At 38.7% G+C, this 19,953-nt stretch overlaps 1 protein-coding gene across 4 annotated transcripts in view; it reads left to right on the top strand.

Annotated features, from left to right (window-relative positions):
- The window catches only part of SLIT3 (slit homolog 3 (Drosophila)), a 531,488-nt gene that overhangs the window by 443,314 nt on the left and 68,221 nt on the right, over positions 1-19,953 (top strand). For 3 of the 4 annotated variants that reach the window (XM_010579134.1, XM_010579136.1, XM_010579135.1), the window contains 3 exons: positions 1,723-1,794; positions 6,968-7,131; positions 11,329-11,453. In XM_010579134.1, coding sequence (XP_010577436.1) covers positions 1,723-1,794; positions 6,968-7,131; positions 11,329-11,453 — 361 coding nt within the window. Of the gene's footprint in view, positions 1-1,722; positions 1,795-6,967; positions 7,132-8,496; positions 8,513-11,323; positions 11,454-19,953 lie in introns of all 4 variants that reach the window. The other variant, XM_010579133.1, reaches the window with a different exon arrangement.

The following is a 19,953-nucleotide window of genomic DNA, read 5'->3' as shown; positions in this document are numbered from 1 at the left end:
TTATAAGGCACCATGTAGATCTTGGTGAAGCTTATAGTGGTATTAGGGAAAGGAGAATGCAAAAAGAGATGCATTTGTTTCATCTGGGGCTATTGTGTATTTCCATGGGCCCAGATGTTTGGTTTGTTCTAAATAAACTCCGTGTGCACCATTTCAAGAATCTGTACAGTCACAGAATAAAAAATAAGATATGATTGCTGTGTTCCCCAAATCACAAGGTAAATTAGAAAATAAATGACTCAAGGGAAAGAGCTGCTACAAAACTGACACAGCAGGTTTCTGTTTTCCACCCTCCTTTGCCACATCTGGAGCACTGACAGTAATTTCTAGACCTGGGAAAGAGGACATAAAGAATACAGCAGTTTGTTATAACTGAACCAGCTCAGGGGAGAACTGCAAAAGAAAATATAATTTTAAAATATTGATGTCTTTCTCCTTTGCAAGTTTTCTACCAACTTCTGTTTAAGAAACATCTAGTGAGATCCAGCAGAATCGAGTCCTATTGGCTCCTTATGAGTTCTTAACTGTCTGTTACTATGTGAAGGAGTAAACTCATATTCAGTGACATGCAAACTAGAAAAGTTAGAATAAACTATAAATATTTTTCTCTATGCTATTTTTTGCCAGATAATTATCTAGTGAGGCAGAGGATGCAGCAGCTGAGTAGCTGATTTTATTTATAAAAAAAAACTTACATGATTGTGTATCTGCTCTGGTGCATTTTCTGGATAGTTTTTATGCAATTGTCACCCCCCGCATCCTGTGCCCTCCCGCACACTCATTTGTTGCTGGATGTTTTCCTGTCTGATCATAGCCTTGATGCTGCAAGAAGTGCTCTGCCTCTCTGTTTGTCTGTCACAACCTCTAGTGGCAGTGCCCTACTTCGTAGCAGGGCCTTCAGTTGTAATTGCAATGAAAACCACAAGTAATCACAAATAATGATTTTTACTCTTGTGTCTGCTACTTTGAATGCAAGTATTGTGCTCTACAAGCTGCAAGAAAAATCTTTCCATTTATGCTTGCCTATGTAACACACACATAAATGTATTTCTTAGAAGAGAGATAAAGTGGCTGCTTAAATTGTCTTGGAAACAGTGAGAACCCTTTCGAAAGGATCCTGAAAAGCCTGCTAGAAAAATGTTAGTTTCTTTGCGCAGGGCGAATAATGGCCTAAACCAACTAATTTCAAGTATTTTCCTTGGTAGCATAAATGTATTTGTCAAACAGATTTTAAAAATACTGCACAAAGAGGTATTTCCTACTGTAAGAATGCGAAACTAGAATGTGAAAGTGCAGCTATATTTGCCCTCATGGGCCCTTGTTCTCTCCTAGGATCTCTCTGAAGTCAATATTTAATTTAACTTTCACAGTTCCTATTTTCCCCGTTCTGTTTTTCCTGTGTTTCCAGCTAATGGGATTCTATAAAAGAATACAGGTCTGTATGTGAGGGTCTGCTTGTCATCAATACCCTTTTAATAGCGTAAATAGTATGTCACCTTTTTAATTTAGAACATTGGTCACCAACAGTTCCAGTTGTATCATTACTTTAAATGCCAACATCTAGAAATAGAAGTAATAAAGCATGGAAGCTCATGAATTGTGAAGCTTAAAGCAACTCTCAAAGAAACAAAATTAAATATCCTTCTTAAGCACCAATTCCTTCACCTGTAGGGAGCAGATAAAATACTGGCTTGATACCTTCCTGCTTCTCCCCTCTTCTAGGACACTCCATGGAAACGATATTTCCAGTGTTCCCGAAGGTTCTTTCAATGACCTGGTATCCCTGTCCCATCTGTAAGTACTTCTGTCTGGGTTCATCTGTTTGATTGACAGTTTCAGATTTATAAAACAGTACATATTATTACAAATTTAAGATTGTATAGCTTTTCTGTTTTTCCTGATCACTTTCCATATTCTACTCTGAATATTCATAGTGCATCTGTTCAAAGGAAATAAAAAGATACTAGAACCTGTTGTTATTAGTTACCAAAATATTTTCTTAAGGGAAACCAAATGAGCAAACGTGACAGTTTCCTCTTCTGTGGAGTTTGTGTTTAAGGCTTTCTTTCAGCATTGTCTATTTGAAATGCAGAGTGTGTCATGGTCTAGGGTAAGACAGGAAACCTCCCACAAAGAGCAAATATTAAGCAAATGTGAATTCTTTGCTTAATAAGTGTCATATGTTTTGCATACTGAAATGTTGTCAGTATATGAACCAGTTGATGAATCAGTACTTCAGAGATATATATTTAATCATATGGGAATTGGTCATTTCACAGCACTAATACTTCATTCCATAATTTGCAAAAATTATTAGACATTTCAGATTTTTCCAGAAATTACTATTGTGTTGCTGGATGTCCAGGATATTTTTAAAAGCAGTTCAGCTGATGAAAAAACTGTAAAGACAAATAGCTGCAAATGTTACAAAATAAACCTGAAGTGTAACAATTGGTGCTTGTTGTGGTTTAACCCCAGCCTGCAACTAAGCCCCACACAGCCGCTCAATCACTCCCTCCACCCAGTAAGATGGGGGAGAGAATCAGAAAAAAACCCAAACAACTTGTGGGTTGAGATAAAGGCAATTTAATAGGTCAGAAAAGGAAGAAAATAATAATAATAATAATAATAATGGTGGTAATAATAATAATTAAGAAAATGATAATAACAAAAGAATTAGAATATATAAAACAAGTGATGCACAATGCAATTGCTCACCACTCGCCAACCGATGCCCAGTCAGTTCCTGACCAGCTGTCCACTGCCAGCTTTCCCCCCAGTTTATATACTGGGCATGACATCACATGGTCTGGAATACCCCTTTGGCCAGTTTGGGTCAGCTGTTCCAGCTGTGTCCCCTCCCAACTTCTTGTGCCCGTCCAGCCTTCTTGCTGGCTGGGCATGAGAAGCTGAAAAATCCTTGACTTGGTATAAACACTGCTTAGCGTCAACTGAAAACATCAGTGTGTTATCAACATTCTTCTCATACTGAATCCAAAATGCAGTACTATACCAGCTACTAGGAAGAAAATTAACTCTATCCCAGCTGAAACCAGGGCAGTGCCAAAAAAGTGAGCAGAAAATGTTTTTTCACTGAGATAATGTGTGGTACTTCACATTATTAGACAACAGACGTAAAGGAAAAGTAATTTTGTGTAGCATGTTTCTTGATTACTGTCCTCAAGTAATCAGAGGGTTGGTGTTGGTCATTTTGTGAAGTGACTAGTTTCACAAGCTGACACAAATATTTTTGGCTCTGATGCTGCCCTCATGCATGTGAGTTGATGTTGATTTATACAGGTGTCAAGATATACAATTATGTGTGCATTTAACATAGGTTTTATATATCTATTTCTCTCTTTGCAACCTTAAATGTGCCCTCCAGAACACTTACCTGAACACAAAGTTCAGTTCATATTTACATATTTTCTGGATAGCAAATATGTCCTTGGACTGTTTATTTCTGTGTAACAGCTTTCTGTCTCACTTTCTCTCTGGACAATAAAAAATAAAGAAATCTTAGATGGGTAGGGACAGAAATCATATGTGAGCAACTTAGGCAATTTCACCTTCAGCTGAGAAATAACCTCTCTTTCAAGCTTACACCTTGGTATCTAAGTCAGAGAAAATATTCGTTTTGCACAAAATGTATGTCTTCTTCATGTTCCCAGTATAGTCAAGTTATTTGGTGTGTTATTTTGGAATGAAAGTCTGAGCTGAAGCCCTGTACCTCCTTTTGGAAGCGCAGTGACACCTCCCATACTGGGAATCTAGCTTCTGAGGGTATTTTTAGAACTCAAGAGATAAACATATCATGCCCCATTTGTTTGGATTTTCCTCGGGGTTTACTTTAAATGAAGTGCAGATACAATTTTTCTGGGTAAACTGTTCACCTTCGGGAGTGATAAAAACCCCTTTGGCCCAATACAGTTACTGCAGTCTATCTGTTTAGATGTATGTGCTGCCAGAAATGTAAAATACACAAAGCTCAAATGAACAGTAATAAATAGGATCCATAAAATAAATAAGACCTGTCTGGGGTGTAATTTGCACAGTTGAACAATTGAATTTTACAGTGCTGTTGTGCTCTCCAATTTCTTAAAGAGGATTCTGAAACTTTTAGCAACCACAATGATTTTGCTCTTCACGTGCCAGAAAAAGCTGTGCTTATTCAAACGAAGTCATACATAATTTAAAATAAATTCATTTTGAGCTCTTCCTGATACATAGATCTTCAAGGAGAAAGCATGCACTTGGAAAAATGGTTTAAGGTTTGAAAAATGATACAAGGGGTTGCTACTCATCAAACTTATAATGCATGGGAGAACCAAAATTTATGTTAAATTTACAACCTGTGTGACTAAGAGTAGGATAGGTATTATGGCTGGAGAAAGCTGCCTACCAAGGTGCTGAGCAAGATGTTCAGCCTGGGCCTTCTGCATCAGTTTGGCAGGGTGTGTGGGTGTGGGTGTGTATAAAATTAACCTTTAGAATTGCAAAGATATGTTTGTGTAGCATAGACAAAACTATTGATTTTAGTTAGTCGTTTGTAATAGCTTTAAGTTGGTCTGTAATTGGAAGAATAAAACTGAGATTTAGAAACTTTTTGCATAGCTGTTTAAAGCCTACAAGAAAATGTTCACCAAATTTCCTTTACATTGTAAACATATTGTTGTAATGTAACTGTTATAACAAACTACGTAGCTAATATACCTCACTAAAGACAGGGGAAGGTTTGTGTATGGTATACACATGCAGATTTTGTTTACTGTTTATTACTTTACTTGAATCATATAATCATCTATTTAAGCCATGACTCTACTAAATTGTTTAGTCCAGGGCAATGACAGAAATGTTACAGCACTACTGAAGGATCACATATATTAATACTTAAAAAGAACCCAAAATCCATTAGGGTAGAACTGAGACCTTCGCAGTTAGGTCGGTTCCTGCATTTGCTGTCCTTACTGTTCACTGACACACAACTCTGTAACTGATTCCATTTCCCAAGTACTGCCCACACATAAACTGACCCCTCAGCACTCCAGGGACTCCACAAAGAAACCCTTGGTGATGGATGCTGTGTACAGCAGGTATTTCTGTCAGACATATTTCCAATAAACAGCTCAGATTCCTAATCCTGGTGAATCACCTCATCTTTACTCAAATTTATGTTAGTTACCTATAAAAATAAGCTGTCCCCTCCTCTGTTTCACTACATTATCATGGCTAGAGTCATTTTAATTGACTTTATTCTAAGGTGCCTCAAAAACAAAGTGTCTGAACAGAAATATCTGCACAACATTTCGAAAATGCTGCTGGTGGTATTTCATTACAGCACTAGATATTTTTACCTTCTGGAAATATTCTGCTACAACAGGCAAAGAAATAGAAAGACTGTGTTAGAACTCATGAATGAAAATACAAGAATTCACTATAGTTCTTAGAAATGAAGAAAAAAAACCCCAACTAAAACCACAAACAAAAGAACAGAAAGATACATGTGATAATTTCTGCAGTTGTACAACAACGTTGTTGGTAATAATTTCTAGTGTCTATAGAGCAGTTTTATGTCTAATGTGGTTTATAAAGATTAATTAACATGGTAACTAGCTTTCCGTTGTCCTCCCACTCCCATTTTATATATTACAATTGCTCAATGCTAAAGTTAATTTCTCGGTCCAACTTTCACTGCTGCATTTCATTTGACCTTGGACAAGTGAGCCAGTTGATCACAGTTACAGGGTCAAAAAGTCAACCCAGTAGTTTTTTTCCATTGTGAGCAATGGATTTACAGAAGGAATGGATGGATATTTTTTAATACTGTGCTGCAGTACACATTTAATTTTGATGAATGAGCCCTAGACAGGGTTTGAACCTATGAACTCTCATTATGAATCTGTCTAGGGCACAGTGGGTTCATTAGTCTCTCCAATAGAAATGTATCAACAAATTTACTGAGGTTTCTATCTTAATATCCTGTCTGATATGTTTTTATTTGAAAGAAGCTTGAGTTTAAAATACCATCTTAAAAATAGTTTATAACATTTGCAGAAATAGTAAAGTCTAAAACCCAATTTGAATTATTGGTTTCTTTAGTATGTCTTCCCCATGCTAATCTTTATTTAGTTGATTTTCTTCCCGTGGCAATTCAGGTGTTGTACAGCAAAAGCCTTACATTTACTTTCAACAAAATAAATTCAGACTTCCAATTTCTTCACACTCTCAAAAATTAATTATTTTTAAACTGACTTTTCTGAAGCCTGGACTTTGTTTGTAATTGACTGATTGCCTGAAAAGACACTTTCTTTAAGAGAAAAAGTAGTATAAATTAGTCAAGAAAGCACCTAAATTTAAGGTAAAAAGGTTTGTTTTCTTTTGGATAGCTCTCCATGAATAATGAAAAAGTTCTGTGAATTATAATTGGACTATGTGAATGCATCTACATCAACCATATGACCTAACTCAAGCGATGGGTTAACCAGCAAATGTATTTTCAAAGCCATGAACAAATCTAGCAGACGTCAGGTTACAGTTTTGAAAACAGGGGTATCCTCTGTGTGTATGTTTGATCTAGTGAGAAGACATTGACATGAGTCATCAGATCCAAACTAAATTACACAATTCACTGTTAGAATATGCTCATTAAGGCCAAAGACTTAAATGACAGAAACCTGTGTGATAAGTTTGATGAAAGCAATATGTCTGGCGACATTGCTCAAGCACAACTGTTTGAAAAAGTGATTTGTTGTTAGGTATTTATACAATCTCCCTAGCTAATGATGGGAAGAAAGAAAGAGAGTGGGAATACTGGAGGAGATAAATCTAAAAGACCTCCCAAATACTCAGAAGATCTTTCCCACATTTTGAAGTACAGCATTCCTGTAAAACATGCCTCGAAGAGATCAGGGATGTTTTCTTTGCTTGCAAGCCAAAATAACTGCTGTTAATTGTTTTACACCACCAGGGCTCTAGGTACCAACCCTTTGTATTGTGATTGCAACCTCCGTTGGCTTTCCGAGTGGGTGAAGGCAGGGTACAAAGAGCCAGGGATAGCCCGCTGCAGCGGGCCTGACGCCATGGTGGACAGGCTGCTGCTCACAACGCCGACTCACCACTTCCAGTGCAAAGGTAGGAGCAAGCTGGGAGGCCTTCTGTTCAGTCCTGTTGCTTTTCCTCATATACAGTGCTTTATTTTTATACTCTTGGAAGCTGTTCGGTTTTAAAGTGAGTTTGGGGGGGAGTTGGGTTTGGCTTTGGCTTTCATTTTCTGAACCATCACTTTACATTCAAGTTGCATTTTCAAGTGTTCTTCCACAAAGTGCAGTTAACTGCACCACTGGAAGGAAAACCAGCAAACCTCAGAAGAGTTAGTATTCCTGTTGCTCGCACCAGATTATATAATGGCAAGTTACCATATAGGATGTTGGTAGAACTTATCTGAGCAAATAAATTGGGCTGGGCCTTCTACCTACCCCAGAAAACTGGTAAAATAAGGGTTATTTTAAAAATATAGAGCACTAGTTATTATGTACATTTACTTGAAAACTGAGAAACAGAATTCTTCTGCAAAGCAAATATTTATCAAAAGTACATTTTCATTTGAAGATCTGGAAACAGTCCTCATCAGGTCTGTATCAGAACTGTAGATTATGGGAAACGTTTCTTGTCTGAATGCAGTGTACATTCATTCAGGGGAGGGTTGAGGTGCAGCTATTAACGATTAGGGCTAATCAGTGATAGGAGTATGCTGCATTAGAAAGCAGTTAGACAAATGACAAGGGGCACACTTGTTTGTGGATAAAGTCAGTAGCTTATTACTGACTGTAGATTAGGATATACTTGTATGTTCTTATTGTAAAAAAGGTTTTGGAGGTTCGCTTAGGTTACCAGTAAGTACGTGAAGATGGAGCTATATTTGTAGTGGAAAAGATGGGTCAGTAGCCTCTCTTAGAAATGGAAATAAGGGCATAAAGCCTGTTTTTGTGTCTCTCAGAGTGCCATGCACATTTACGGTACTGCTTGACAGCATGATTTTATAGAGGCTGAGATTAAACTGCTGAACAAACAAATGATGGTGTTGAGGTGGGTTTAGAAAACAGGTTCCCAAGCCTGAGCTGATTTTTATGTCCTTTCAAATATATTTTAATAACTGTAACCTTATAATTTAATTACTTTGAAATGTCAGTCTCAAAACTATCAGAACTCTGACTATAATTATCAGAACTACAGACTTCATAATAGTCTCTCAAATGTGAAGTACAAATATACCCTAAATATCAAATAAAGTACTTGTTCACATATGGTGAAACAAAGAAAATGATCGTATTTACCTATTAAACAGGGTCTGAAAATTAATCCAGAAAGAGAAGCTAGATGATGCCTTCATTCTGAAACTGTGATATATCAATAGTTACACTCACTCTCTCTCAAAACTAAGCAAGCAACTCTTAGGCAAGAGACAAGTAAACCTCTGATCCAGACTATTAAAAACAGCTGTATGGTTTTTATGTAAATACTAGTTTGGTCCACTAGAAAGCTGATGGGCTTTCTGCTATCCCAATTGTCTCCATGGCTTACTTTATCTGAATAGAAAAGGAGAAAAAAAGTGTTGATTCGGAGGTGGTCTTTGGACAAGCAGAAACTGTGGATGGTTTGGACGAGTGGCAGTATACTCCAAGAAGGTCCAGGCCCTAGAAGAATTCACCTTTTCTCATCACAGTACATATGTTTTGAAAAAGAATGCATGATTTGGTAGTCTAACTGAACCCATTTCCCATGTGCATGTTTGAGATCCAATGCCTCGTGCTATTCTGTCTGGACATCGATGATGCTCTTTTATGGTAGAGCAACAGGATTTATTACAAGGTCAAGTGCAGGTTTACCCTTGGGTGGAGCCATGTGCGTGGCCTGTGGCAGGGTACAGTGTGGCTTCGGTTTGTCCTGCAGCTCCATCACCTTCTCATCGCTAAGCTGTAGCTGTGACTTGTGCCTGTCAGGAGAAGAACGAGACTGGGATGACGCGGTGTCCAAGGATATGTCTGTACTTCTTGCCTGCGTAGATTCAGTCCTAGCTCAAGTACTGCTAGCACGGAGCTCAGGGTGGGCTGAACCCTCTGTCCCCCTAAAACCCTGAGTTATTGCTGCAGAAGTCAGCCCATGCTGAGCTTGGTACTTTGAGATGCTTGTATAAAGGTAGTGCGTAGATATCCTGTGTGACCTCCAGTAACTTTTACATTTTAAAAAAAGTAGAGTTTAACTTATTCTTGTTAAAATTATGGTTTTAGCCTGTGACTGAGCAGAAGGTTATGTCTCAGCAGAGCCAAGAAAATAAAAGTATGTAATGTGCAAGTCATGCAAACTCAGCTCTGCTTTTTATTAAATTGCCCTCCTAGTTATGCAGTAGAGGAAAGGAATGTGCTGGGCTGAGGGCATTTTGCTATGTGGATTTATAAATCAAATCCACAAGGGCAAACTGATGAACTACTTAACTGCTAGGAACTAACACTGTTCTTATTAGCTCCTACATTAATTAGCGTTGATCTATGCCATAGGAATAAATGGAAAATGTACGCATGTGTATTATGATATAAATAAATAACAGAACGAATTCTGGCTTAGTGACCTCTAAATCTAGAAGAGCAGCACTGCAGCCTGTCTCATGAGCTCTCTGAGGAGCCACCTTCGTATATTCTCCATATATTCTACCTTCAAGACAAAAGTAGCTCAGATGTGTCACATTCCACCCCCTGTCAGTGCCAGAAATTTAGAAGTTATTTTTTCTTGCTGTCCTAACTCCATGTATGGCATTTAGTTAGACATAAACACAAAGATAGAAGAGGACGACAACGATCTTTTGTTTCATTTTTTGGATTTGTTACTTCTCGTCTACTTTCTCCTCGTTATCGCATGTTGCAGTCTGCAATCAACTGTGCCCCGTTAACAGACCATTGCATGTTGCACTCCACAGTCAGCGGCCCTGATAACACCACCATCAGTATAGGATCAGGACATAGCCTTTACATTGCAGGTGCTTTTCAGCTGAGAGTCCTTGGCACACGTTTCTGTAATGTTCTTACCCCCTGTTGGTGCTGTGCAAGTATTCAAAGTTAATAATGAAGGTTTTTGTATCTCATACAGGACAGTCCAAAGCACATCCTTGACTGGAAGGGTTTTATTCATCCCTAGTTTTGGTAGCCTTCTAGAGCTCCACCTCTTCTGTAGCATCAAGTATAAGCTTCCTTTCTTCACTTTTGGATGTTTCACAATTTACTCCTCCTTATCATTTGTCATGCAATAACAGAAGCTCTGTGCCCACTTCTGATTAGCACAGGACCATTTTTAAGTTCTTTTAAAATGTATTTCCTTAAAAATGAAATAAAATTATTTTGGGGTCTTTACTGCCTGATATAATTTAAGCCCTGTTAAAATGTTAGGGTTTATTTTTTACATGTAAAAGCTGTCAACTTATTAATATTTGACATGTAGTCATTTCAAAATCACCATTTCTTTAACCGTAAATATAACTGTCTAAATTAGCTTTCTGTAAAATCTCAACAATAAAATATTGATTGACTTGAAAACCCAAATGTACTTAGTATTGTTTTGGTCTGTGTTCGTTTTCCTGCTCACCCACAAACATCACTAGTTCTCTGTAAGAGTTCTGTTAAAAAATGTGGTTTATTAAATGGCTTAAATACAGCCACGTGTATTCACCTGCATACATTTACATCTTTGCATATTTGTCTTTGTTGCATTTTGCTGAGATCGCTGAATGTTGATAATCATTCTTCTGGGCAGAACAGGAAGAAAATAAGTTTTGAACTCTGTTAAAATTAAGGATGGTAGAACACTTTGCACCTAAATATTCCCATAAGCCTCTAACTAAATCTTTCTTATGCATGTTTTTTATTTTTGCTCTTGCATCTGCACTTTCATTCTTGTTACCAGCCACAGAAATGTCATGTTATAGTTCCCTAGGGGTTGCTATTGCAGAATTTCCAGCACTGAGAGAAGGAAAAATTGCTGAAAGCCATATATATATAAGCCCACTCTCTGGAGATTCCCAACATGTTTTTTCAGAGCTGATGTTTGCATGTCCAGGAGAATATAAGCATCATTGAGACTTGCTTAGCACTTGATTTAAGTACTTAAATCCTCTCTGATCCCTGGGAATCCCATGCTGTTGTGTAAAGCTGCACCTGCAGCATGTGCATTTGTGCCAATGCAGGGTGAATACTGCATTAGGGAAAAATGTATGTGTGAGTACGGGAAGTATTAATTTTGTAATCCAGTTCTCTATTAATACACTGTGTTTTGCCTTTCCAGAGCCAGTAGATATCAGTGTTGTGTCCAAGTGTAACCCCTGCCTCTCCAATCCATGTAAGAACAATGGGACATGCAACAATGATCCAGTGGAGTTTTATCAGTGCACTTGCCATTTTGGCTTCAAGGTATGACTACAAATGAACTACATGAAAAGCAATAAAGCGTTCCCCATGCCTTCTGTTTTCTTAATTATTGTACCATGAGAAGTCAATTTTACAGGGAACTGAGCTCAAAAGATCCCTTACTCAAGCAGATTGTAGGTGACCTTTCAACTGTACCCTGCGACAAATCTTATCCTGTGCAATGGGAAAGGCATTTCTTTCTCTCTGCGCTGTGGCTATACAGATCATCCTGAGCAACTTGCTGTAGTTGACCCTGCTTTGAACAGGGTGGTTGGACTAGACGATCTCCAGAGGTCACTTCCAACCTTGGGCATTCTCGGATGCTCTGTTGTAGACATCCATATGAAATGGCAAGTTGCTTTTATCTTCCTTTTAATTTCTTTTCTTTTGCCAGAAACATGATAACCATTTCATAGGCTGCCAAGCCAAAGAGGAGGCAAATCAGATGAGAATTAAGGGCCAGTTTAGTCCACAGTGACGGAATGTTGATACCTGCTAGTTTACATCCATCTTACACAGACTGATTAGCAGAAAGGTGATAACTGATCAGACAGAACCACTAGCTCAGCTGTCTCTGCCTTCTAAGCCCTAATGTCCATAGAGGGATCTGCAAATGTGGAATCCTGTAGATGCCAAGCATTGTGAGCATGCAGTGTCAGTATCTTGATAACACCTTTGAAAATCGGAAAATCATGTCATTGAGCAATGCAGTTTCTTCAGGAGTGATGTATAACTCCCATTGTTAACACTGCATCATGAGAACTTAAAGCTACCAAGACTTTGTTTCAGAGTTGATATAACTGGAATCCTAGCTCAGTAGTCAGTAGCTGAAGGATTACGTATAAGTGATAAGTGAGGCATATGATCTGTTCACAGCCGGGATGGGGATCGGATGTTACAGCCAAAGAAGTAGGTTGTATCCTGTAGACTGTGATTTTATTTGCCTCATTGGATATTTCTTACGGAGTCTTGGTCAGTTGAAGCAGATGCTCATAAAACACAGAGTAATAAGAACTTTAGGGAAAAAAATGAAGGGCAAAAACAGACATACATGTGGGAAGTAAGCACAAGTATCCATGTCTTACATTTCAGGTAAGATTTAGGAATTAGTTGGTTCTGATATCACTATTTCCCTTCTCTGTTTGCCTAGGATACATCCCAGGTGGTAACAGAGTAATGGTGGTAGATCCCTGAAACATTGGAAAAGGGAGGATGTAAAGCTCATTTCTTCTATTTCACCACAGTGCCCCCACGCCTAGTACTCAAGTGTAATAACAATTCTCCTAAATAATTGAAAAAAAATTGGAAATTTCCTCTCATTAAAAATCCTTCTACCCATTAGCATATCAACCAGCAGCTTTTCTAGGACCACATTGTCAAAAATTCATTTAACTGAAACTAACCACTTGGTAACAATTGATTTGTCTTTGCAATGCGGGAAACTGTGGCTGTTTATTTCCTCAGGTTAATAGAAGAACAGTCATTTTAATTTGATGTTTAACATAAACTAGGTTGAATTCTTCAGAAGGGACTAGGTGACTGTTAGGATAACTTGAAAAGTAAACACTTTCAAAACTAGCAGGAGAATTCATAAATCTTTGTATATGCCTTACTGCATAAGGCATATATCGTGGAACAGGTATCAAGGTTATTCAAAGCAGAAATTTGTTCGTTATGAGCATATCTTTTTTTGCCCTTAGGTTTTTTGCTTGTTGGGTTGGCTGGTTTTTACATTATTTCTGTATTAGCAAATGTACTAATATATACATGTATTTATATGGCTAGAAGACATGTTTACAAAGGGAGGATTTATTAACAAGAAAATAATCAAGAATAATCCTCTAGTTATATTAGCAATCACTTTCTAGTGTGCATTAGACCTCATTATGCAGTGTTTTGCTTAGAAAGGTTTTGATAAACTCTTGAAATGACTCAGTTTAAACATCTCACAGAGCATCCAGCTTTTCTCCTTTCTCACACACTTTCTCAGGTAACATTCAGTGTGTGAAGGCAAAACCTAAAACCACTTGTGAGCTTGTAAGCACCAAGATGTCATCCAAGCATGGCAAAGAGCAAACAGACCCAGGCATGGCACTTAGAGCAGAGTTTAAAAATACTGACTGGATAACAGTACAGGGAGAATTGGTGGAAATTTAATAAGCCAAGAAGAACTGTGTGTCTTTACCACAGGTTTTTGAATAAAAATGAAATATGACAGGTCCAAATGCAAACCATATGAAAGGACCACTCTATCTACCATGCAGTTCTCCACCAGAGATTCATGCTAATTCAATAACAATACCTTGCTTCCTTCTCACCAGCCAGCACCAAACAGCTCTATCCATCTGGAAGCTATTTCCCAGACCTTGATAAATTGTCCTAAATCTGCCCTCTCAGCATTTGTTTTTCCTTGTTTGATGTAGGTTTGAAAAAATCCTGTGTGGAAGAGTGCATCAATAAAGTGAAAAACCCACCCTTTTTTCAAATGTAAGCTCATTCAAATAAGCTGACGACTTTATAATCTTCCCTGGAAAGGGACAGTTACAGACCCCTTTCTGGGGTTCCTATGCTCATGCTAGCCTTCGGGGAAAAAAACAGTGAGCCAACTAGCAGAAAGCCACCTAAGTTACCAGTGGCCAAACTGGTGTCTGATGGAATTGGGAACTTCCACCAGTTAACTCCAGTTGCAAAAGCCTATAGCCTTATTTTTCATTACCACACTGATGATGACTCAATCTCTTATTTTTCATATCACAAAAATGTTTTTGCTCTTGAATGTATACCTTATGGGGCTTTTAGCAATGTGTAATGCTGCCCATGATGGGTTCGAGTAAACTTAAAAGTGAGATAACTCATGGACCACCTGAGCTGAGAGGCCAGTGGGCTGAGCAGTTGTATTTGATGAGGACAGAAATACAGATTGCTCACTTAGGAATGGAGGCGGCTATGTGCTGATAGCTATCTTTGCTGCAGCTCTTTCCTTAAAATGGGTGATGAATGTGTTTGCTATACATAAGCCATGGTTGAAACAGTGCTTTTGTGGTTGTTCTTTGGGGACAAAGCCCCAAAGACAGTGGGAGATGGTGTAAGAGTGCCACCCACGGCAACTGGCGGGCTGCAGAAGCCTGAGCTCCAGGGTGCCACCAGTGCTGGCAGGAAATGTCTCTTAATGTTATGAAACTTGTGTTTTCATATTAAACACAGACATAGGTGTAATTATCCAGCAGGGGTTTTTTTCTCTTCTCCATAACATTCTTTGAAAGATTATTTAAATATGTGTGGTTTAGATTGTGAAGTATGATTACAAGTAGAGAAACTAGGCTTTCTTCTGCTTTAAATGCTGCTGGCCACCTGCAGTGCAAGTGTGTGTGAGTGCAGCCGGTGGCTGGTAAATAGATAACAGTACCATGCTAATTCATTTATCCTGCAGAGCGTGTGGCTTTTATGTATTCCCATTGATATTATAAAATCGAGTCTATGGATGTTAGAATTCAAGAGAATAATCAAACTTGCAATCAATAAGCCATTGAGGAAGGATTTACTTGAATAGCTGTAGTAAAAACTAAGGTGAGTGAAAAAAACACTAAGTGTATTTTGTTGTTGCTGTATTCTGAAAACGCCCTTTTGGATTTTTTGGCTGATTTTTGTGTCTTTCATACTTTTTTTCTTACAACTGAGGTAACAACAAATGAAGGAGAATAGTTATCTTTTTTTCCAAATAGAGTTATTTGTAGAACTGGGGAGAGAGCGTTTAAAATACATCTGTGTTTTATCTAAAATGGAAGAACACTGCCAACCTGGAATATGAAATGCACTACCTGCCTAGGCATCACCGCAGCCTCTTTGGGTGCTCAGATAAATGGGAGCCTGAGCTGTTGGGATGTGGGATGTTTGTCAGCTCTGGGTTCTGCTGTTACCAAAAGCTGTCTGAAATGGGAAGTGAAGATAGGTAAAATTAGTACAGCACATATCCCACACTTCAGGCAGCAGATGCTGATGTGTGTCTGTGGTCGAGTTCCTCTGTAAATTTTATCCAACTCTATTCACCTCCCTGTTGAGTTCAGCCAGTGCCCTGACTTTTCTAGCAGCACTGCAGTATCTTGAGGGTTCAAGCAATTTCACCAGTCATCCAGAATGACAGATACAATTGGAAAAATCCCGGGTAAAGCTCTTGGGCTTTCGAGAGACGGTATTATTTGCAGCCAGACTCTTGTGGTGGGAGGCATTATAGTGAAGCCAGAATGATATTTAGTGAGGAAGCTGGCTCCAAAGTTCTACTAGAAATTTGGCTCTTCCTCCTCCCTGCCCCCCGTGCCAGGTTTTTGTCCCTGGAAACAGGGTTAGAAATTGAGAATCTCAGAGCAGAGTGTCTCTGGGATATGTGGGATTTGTGTCTACCATGCTGTACAGAGATACAACTAATGTGCCAGCACCTAAGCAGATAGATGTAGCTGAGCAGAAGCTGTGACTGCTCAGCACAGGGCTAATAAGCAGGTTATACCAGTACAGACCCCGTACCATTGGCAGGGACTCAGTGCTTCACTGACTGTATCGTTCACTCACGCACATGGCCTTGCATTTGCTTGGAGCACAGGCAAATGAAGTTTGCTGTATTTGCACTTTGCCATGTAGATCTACTTCTGTAGCATTACATGAATAATCTGTCAGAGCCCTAGTATAATGGCTGTTTTGAGGAGTATTCAACACAGAACTGATCCTAAAATGTAGATATGGTAGTGTTTGCTCATGTACAGATATTCTGGCCAGCTCTTACAGCTCAAGGCTGAGACAGTGCAAGTTTATTCCAATGGGCCAGTTTCACAGTTACGCTGATTTGGGTGGGGTTATATGAATGTAACCAAGTGTAGAGTTTGGCTGCTGATGCATGCCAGCTGTGTGAGAGTCCGTGCCTAGTTTGTGAGGCTAATACTGGTTGGAAATGTAACTCCGTGCTTTTGTTTCTTTGGATCTATTAACATATGCATATAAGTCCCCATATACATCATTCAGTGCACAAATAAATCCCTGAGCTGGAATTGCAAAAGGAGGAGAAACTGGAAGGAGCTCTTAAACCAGCCTGCCCTCTTCCATGTGAGACAGGAGAGCAAACATCTCTGCCTTCACGTGTTACTCTGTCTTGGCCTCTTTCCTCTCCCAGTGTCAGGGTCGGGGGGACAGGCAGTGGAATGTAAGCTCAATGCCAAGTTTTCATATAAAGAAATCAGTGCAGCAAAATACTGTTTGTGTGAGGTGGTTCTGCCTTGAACTTTCATTCTAATAAATTTTCCTGGAGCGTGTGTTTATGTGATCTGGGGTGTTTTATTTTTTGTTTGTTTGTTTTAACCATACTGAAAATACTTATTAATGGATGTTGAAGAAGAATTTTCCACTCTTAGTAAAGTAAAGCAGAAAGCCTTTAGGGATGAGAGGTAATGGGTGGCCACGTAAAATGAGTAGACCTATATTTATGTATGGATTTTTAGGGCAAACACCACTGTCAGCAGTAGGTAGTTATAATTTCATATAATGCTCCTAGGGCAGAAAAAACTGCAGAAATCACAATATTTTCCTGTGTATGCTTATTCCATAAAATTTAACATGCATCAGTCAGACTTGTGTTTCTTTCTTTTTGCCCTTTCTGTTATAGCAGGTCTAAAGAAAATGGAGATTTTCATCTAGAAGAGCATTAAAATGAAAGGCTTAAGGAAGGATTACCGCCACAGTTGCTGGCTGAAGGTAGTGAGGCATGCATACACCCACCACAAGCCCTGTAAAAAACATAGTAATGTATTGTGGCATGCCCTAATGAGGGCTTTTAACAATAAAGCCAGCTCTGAAGAAGTATTTCCATTTTTGTTAGGCCAACAAGGAAGCAGATGTTGAGCAGCTTTAGGCATTTGCTGTGTTTGTTCAGTGCTGCATCAGAAGTAGCTGAGCAGTTAAGGTGAATAGTAAGCCATACCCACAGGTGGGCACCGTCATATTCATTCTTTTGTCAATGTGAATTATTACCCCCCACTTTGTTTTTACTGCTGTTTTTCTAGTCTAGTTCTAAATGCCTTAAGAGACCAGACTTCCAATCTTTCTTTTCCCAGGGTAAAGGAGAAGTTTTTATTGGCATTGAGTCTGAATTTCAGGCTCTTGTTCTTATGTTTGCCTGGTCCTATTACACTAAATAATAATTTTTCTTCCTCTGTGGTTTGTCTGTCTTTCAGGTGATTGCTGATTGCTATAACTGTGCTTAATCAAGTTCTGTTTAACCAGCTCTTAATTTTTTACATCCCACCATTTCTGCATAATTGAATCAGTTGAAGTAGTTGGTCACAGCTGAAAATCCGTATTGTTAGATTTTCTTGTGATTGTCATCTATTATCCTTGAGGCTTTCTTGGCATTGACCGTACTTGATGATATGGCTTCTGGGTTTCTTTTGTTGTCCAAGAACATGAACAGAGATTGTCCTAGGAGGTTAATTGCCTTATTTTCCCCTTTCCTTTGGGGATGATGGAATTGGTGAAGTTGCTGTAAGCAGGCTAAGCTGAAAAGAAAACTTTCTCATGTGTGAGTAGACTCTCGCCTGTTAACAGAAGTGATATAATGCCAGACTAGCTGGAGAATTAGTAGATTACTGCTTAGGGGTAAGTGCACACACACCACAGGGAAAGTTGTACCAAAGCTCTCTGCACTCCATTGCTGACAGTGTCAGGCTCCAACGCTGAGGTGGTGCCGGGCAGACGCCTGTCTCCATGGCCCCCTGCGGGTCCCCTCCTCGTACTTCTGAGCGCCTCTGAAATAAATGTTGTGCTCTTGCTCATTATCGTAGTGGGCATGTTTGATTTCTTTAGTAGTCTGAAGAATTCATTTGCATGTTTGATTCTGAAAACATTGCTGCCTGCCTGGGTTACCTGTCCCAGTTCAACCCCCTCTCAAATTGCAGCCTTGGTTTGTGCCAGGAAGGATTGCTGGTATCTCTGAACTGGCAGCTCTTGTAGGGGAAGTGTTACAGAGCTTCCACAAGCAAAACAGATTATACTGGCATTTTTGCTGATACGACGTGTATTTTACTGTGAGACCTTTTATCAGTACAGAACTGTTCCAAACCAAAAGCCTGCATTCTTAACAGACATGGATACACCAGCAAAAGTTTCTTCAAATGGACTGTGACTCTTCCAGCATCTTTAGCTCTATTTATTTCAGAAATCTAATGAGTTCTTTGGAGGGACTTTTTAATCACATAAGCCCTGCCTCATGTTAGGTTTCACTGGGTTCCTGCATATAGTTTGTCCCTCCCATCTCGTGGAGGCTTTGTTCAATAGCTTGAGTGTTAGGCATAGGTTAATTGCCTTGAGCAGTAAGTTTAAAACACAGCAGTTAGATTTCTTTTATTTCTTATTTATAAGAAGAATTGTGTTTTCTATACAAATACCCAGTCTTTAGAACTTTCTCTACAGTTTTCACATTAAGGAGGAGGCACTGGCTTTTGATAGCCTGAGAGGGAAAGTTTTGTTGTCACTGCAATATGTATTTTAAAATAAATAGTCCCTTAAGTGTTTTGAAGGTACTGAAAACATTATTCTCATTCATGAATATTGGTTGAATTAGAGACTACATGTAAAATATTCAATTTTATTCAATTTTCACATCAAATATTTGGGGTTGGATTTCATGTACAGAGGCAACCCTGGGCAAAATCAACTATTTTCAGTGTCCCTAATTTTCTTCTACATCTCCCAAAATATTCACACAGTGATCTGTATCAGCCAGTTGATCAGGTAACCTTGGAAGCTCTAGAACACCTGCCCCATCCAGTTTGGCACCTCTGGACTCAGTTCAGATATGTGCTACGTGAATTGACTCTGTGATGGATTAATGGCATATCTTCTGTCATTGATTAAAAGCCCAAAAGACCATTGAAACCCAAAGTGCTTATGTAAGGAGAGGTTTAGAAGGACAATCAGGATTTACATGGTAATGAATATAATTGCAAAATAAACCTCAGATGTCCACTGAGAATTAAATTTCATACTTGTGGGAGAAGAACTAGGGTTTTTAAAAAATAATATGATGAATCCTTACACTTTGACTTTGACGGGCATATTCTTGATTACTAGCTACAGAGGTAATGGAAGGTGTATTATACACTGGAGGATCATAAATCTTTCTGATTTAAATAAAATGAGGCTTAAGAGAGCAGAGTTCGCCTAATTTGGTATAAATTGACAATTGTGATTTATTAACAAGGACAAGGAAGTCACTAAAAAGTGCTGCTGCCATGCCCAATTATTGTTTAATCAGGTGCCAAATGAAGCTAGACTGGCATAGAAGATAACTATACAGTGCTGAACATGGTGAAGTATAAATAACTATTATCTGTATTTTTACTTCAGACACTAACACTGTGAAAGTTTTCAGAGGGAGTTAAATCAGCCAAATGGCAGGTGGAGGGCAGCAACAAAAACAATATCAATGTATCTTCTTTTCATAATCTAGCTTCTATGCCATTTA

Source organism: Haliaeetus leucocephalus, unplaced genomic scaffold (genome assembly GCF_000737465.1).
Source record: "Haliaeetus leucocephalus isolate CR32 unplaced genomic scaffold, Haliaeetus_leucocephalus-4.0 Scaffold656, whole genome shotgun sequence".
Classification (NCBI taxonomy): domain Eukaryota; kingdom Metazoa; phylum Chordata; class Aves; order Accipitriformes; family Accipitridae; genus Haliaeetus; species Haliaeetus leucocephalus.
The sequence above is the reverse complement of the archived record's forward strand: the minus strand, read 5'-3'. Positions and strand labels throughout refer to the sequence as shown.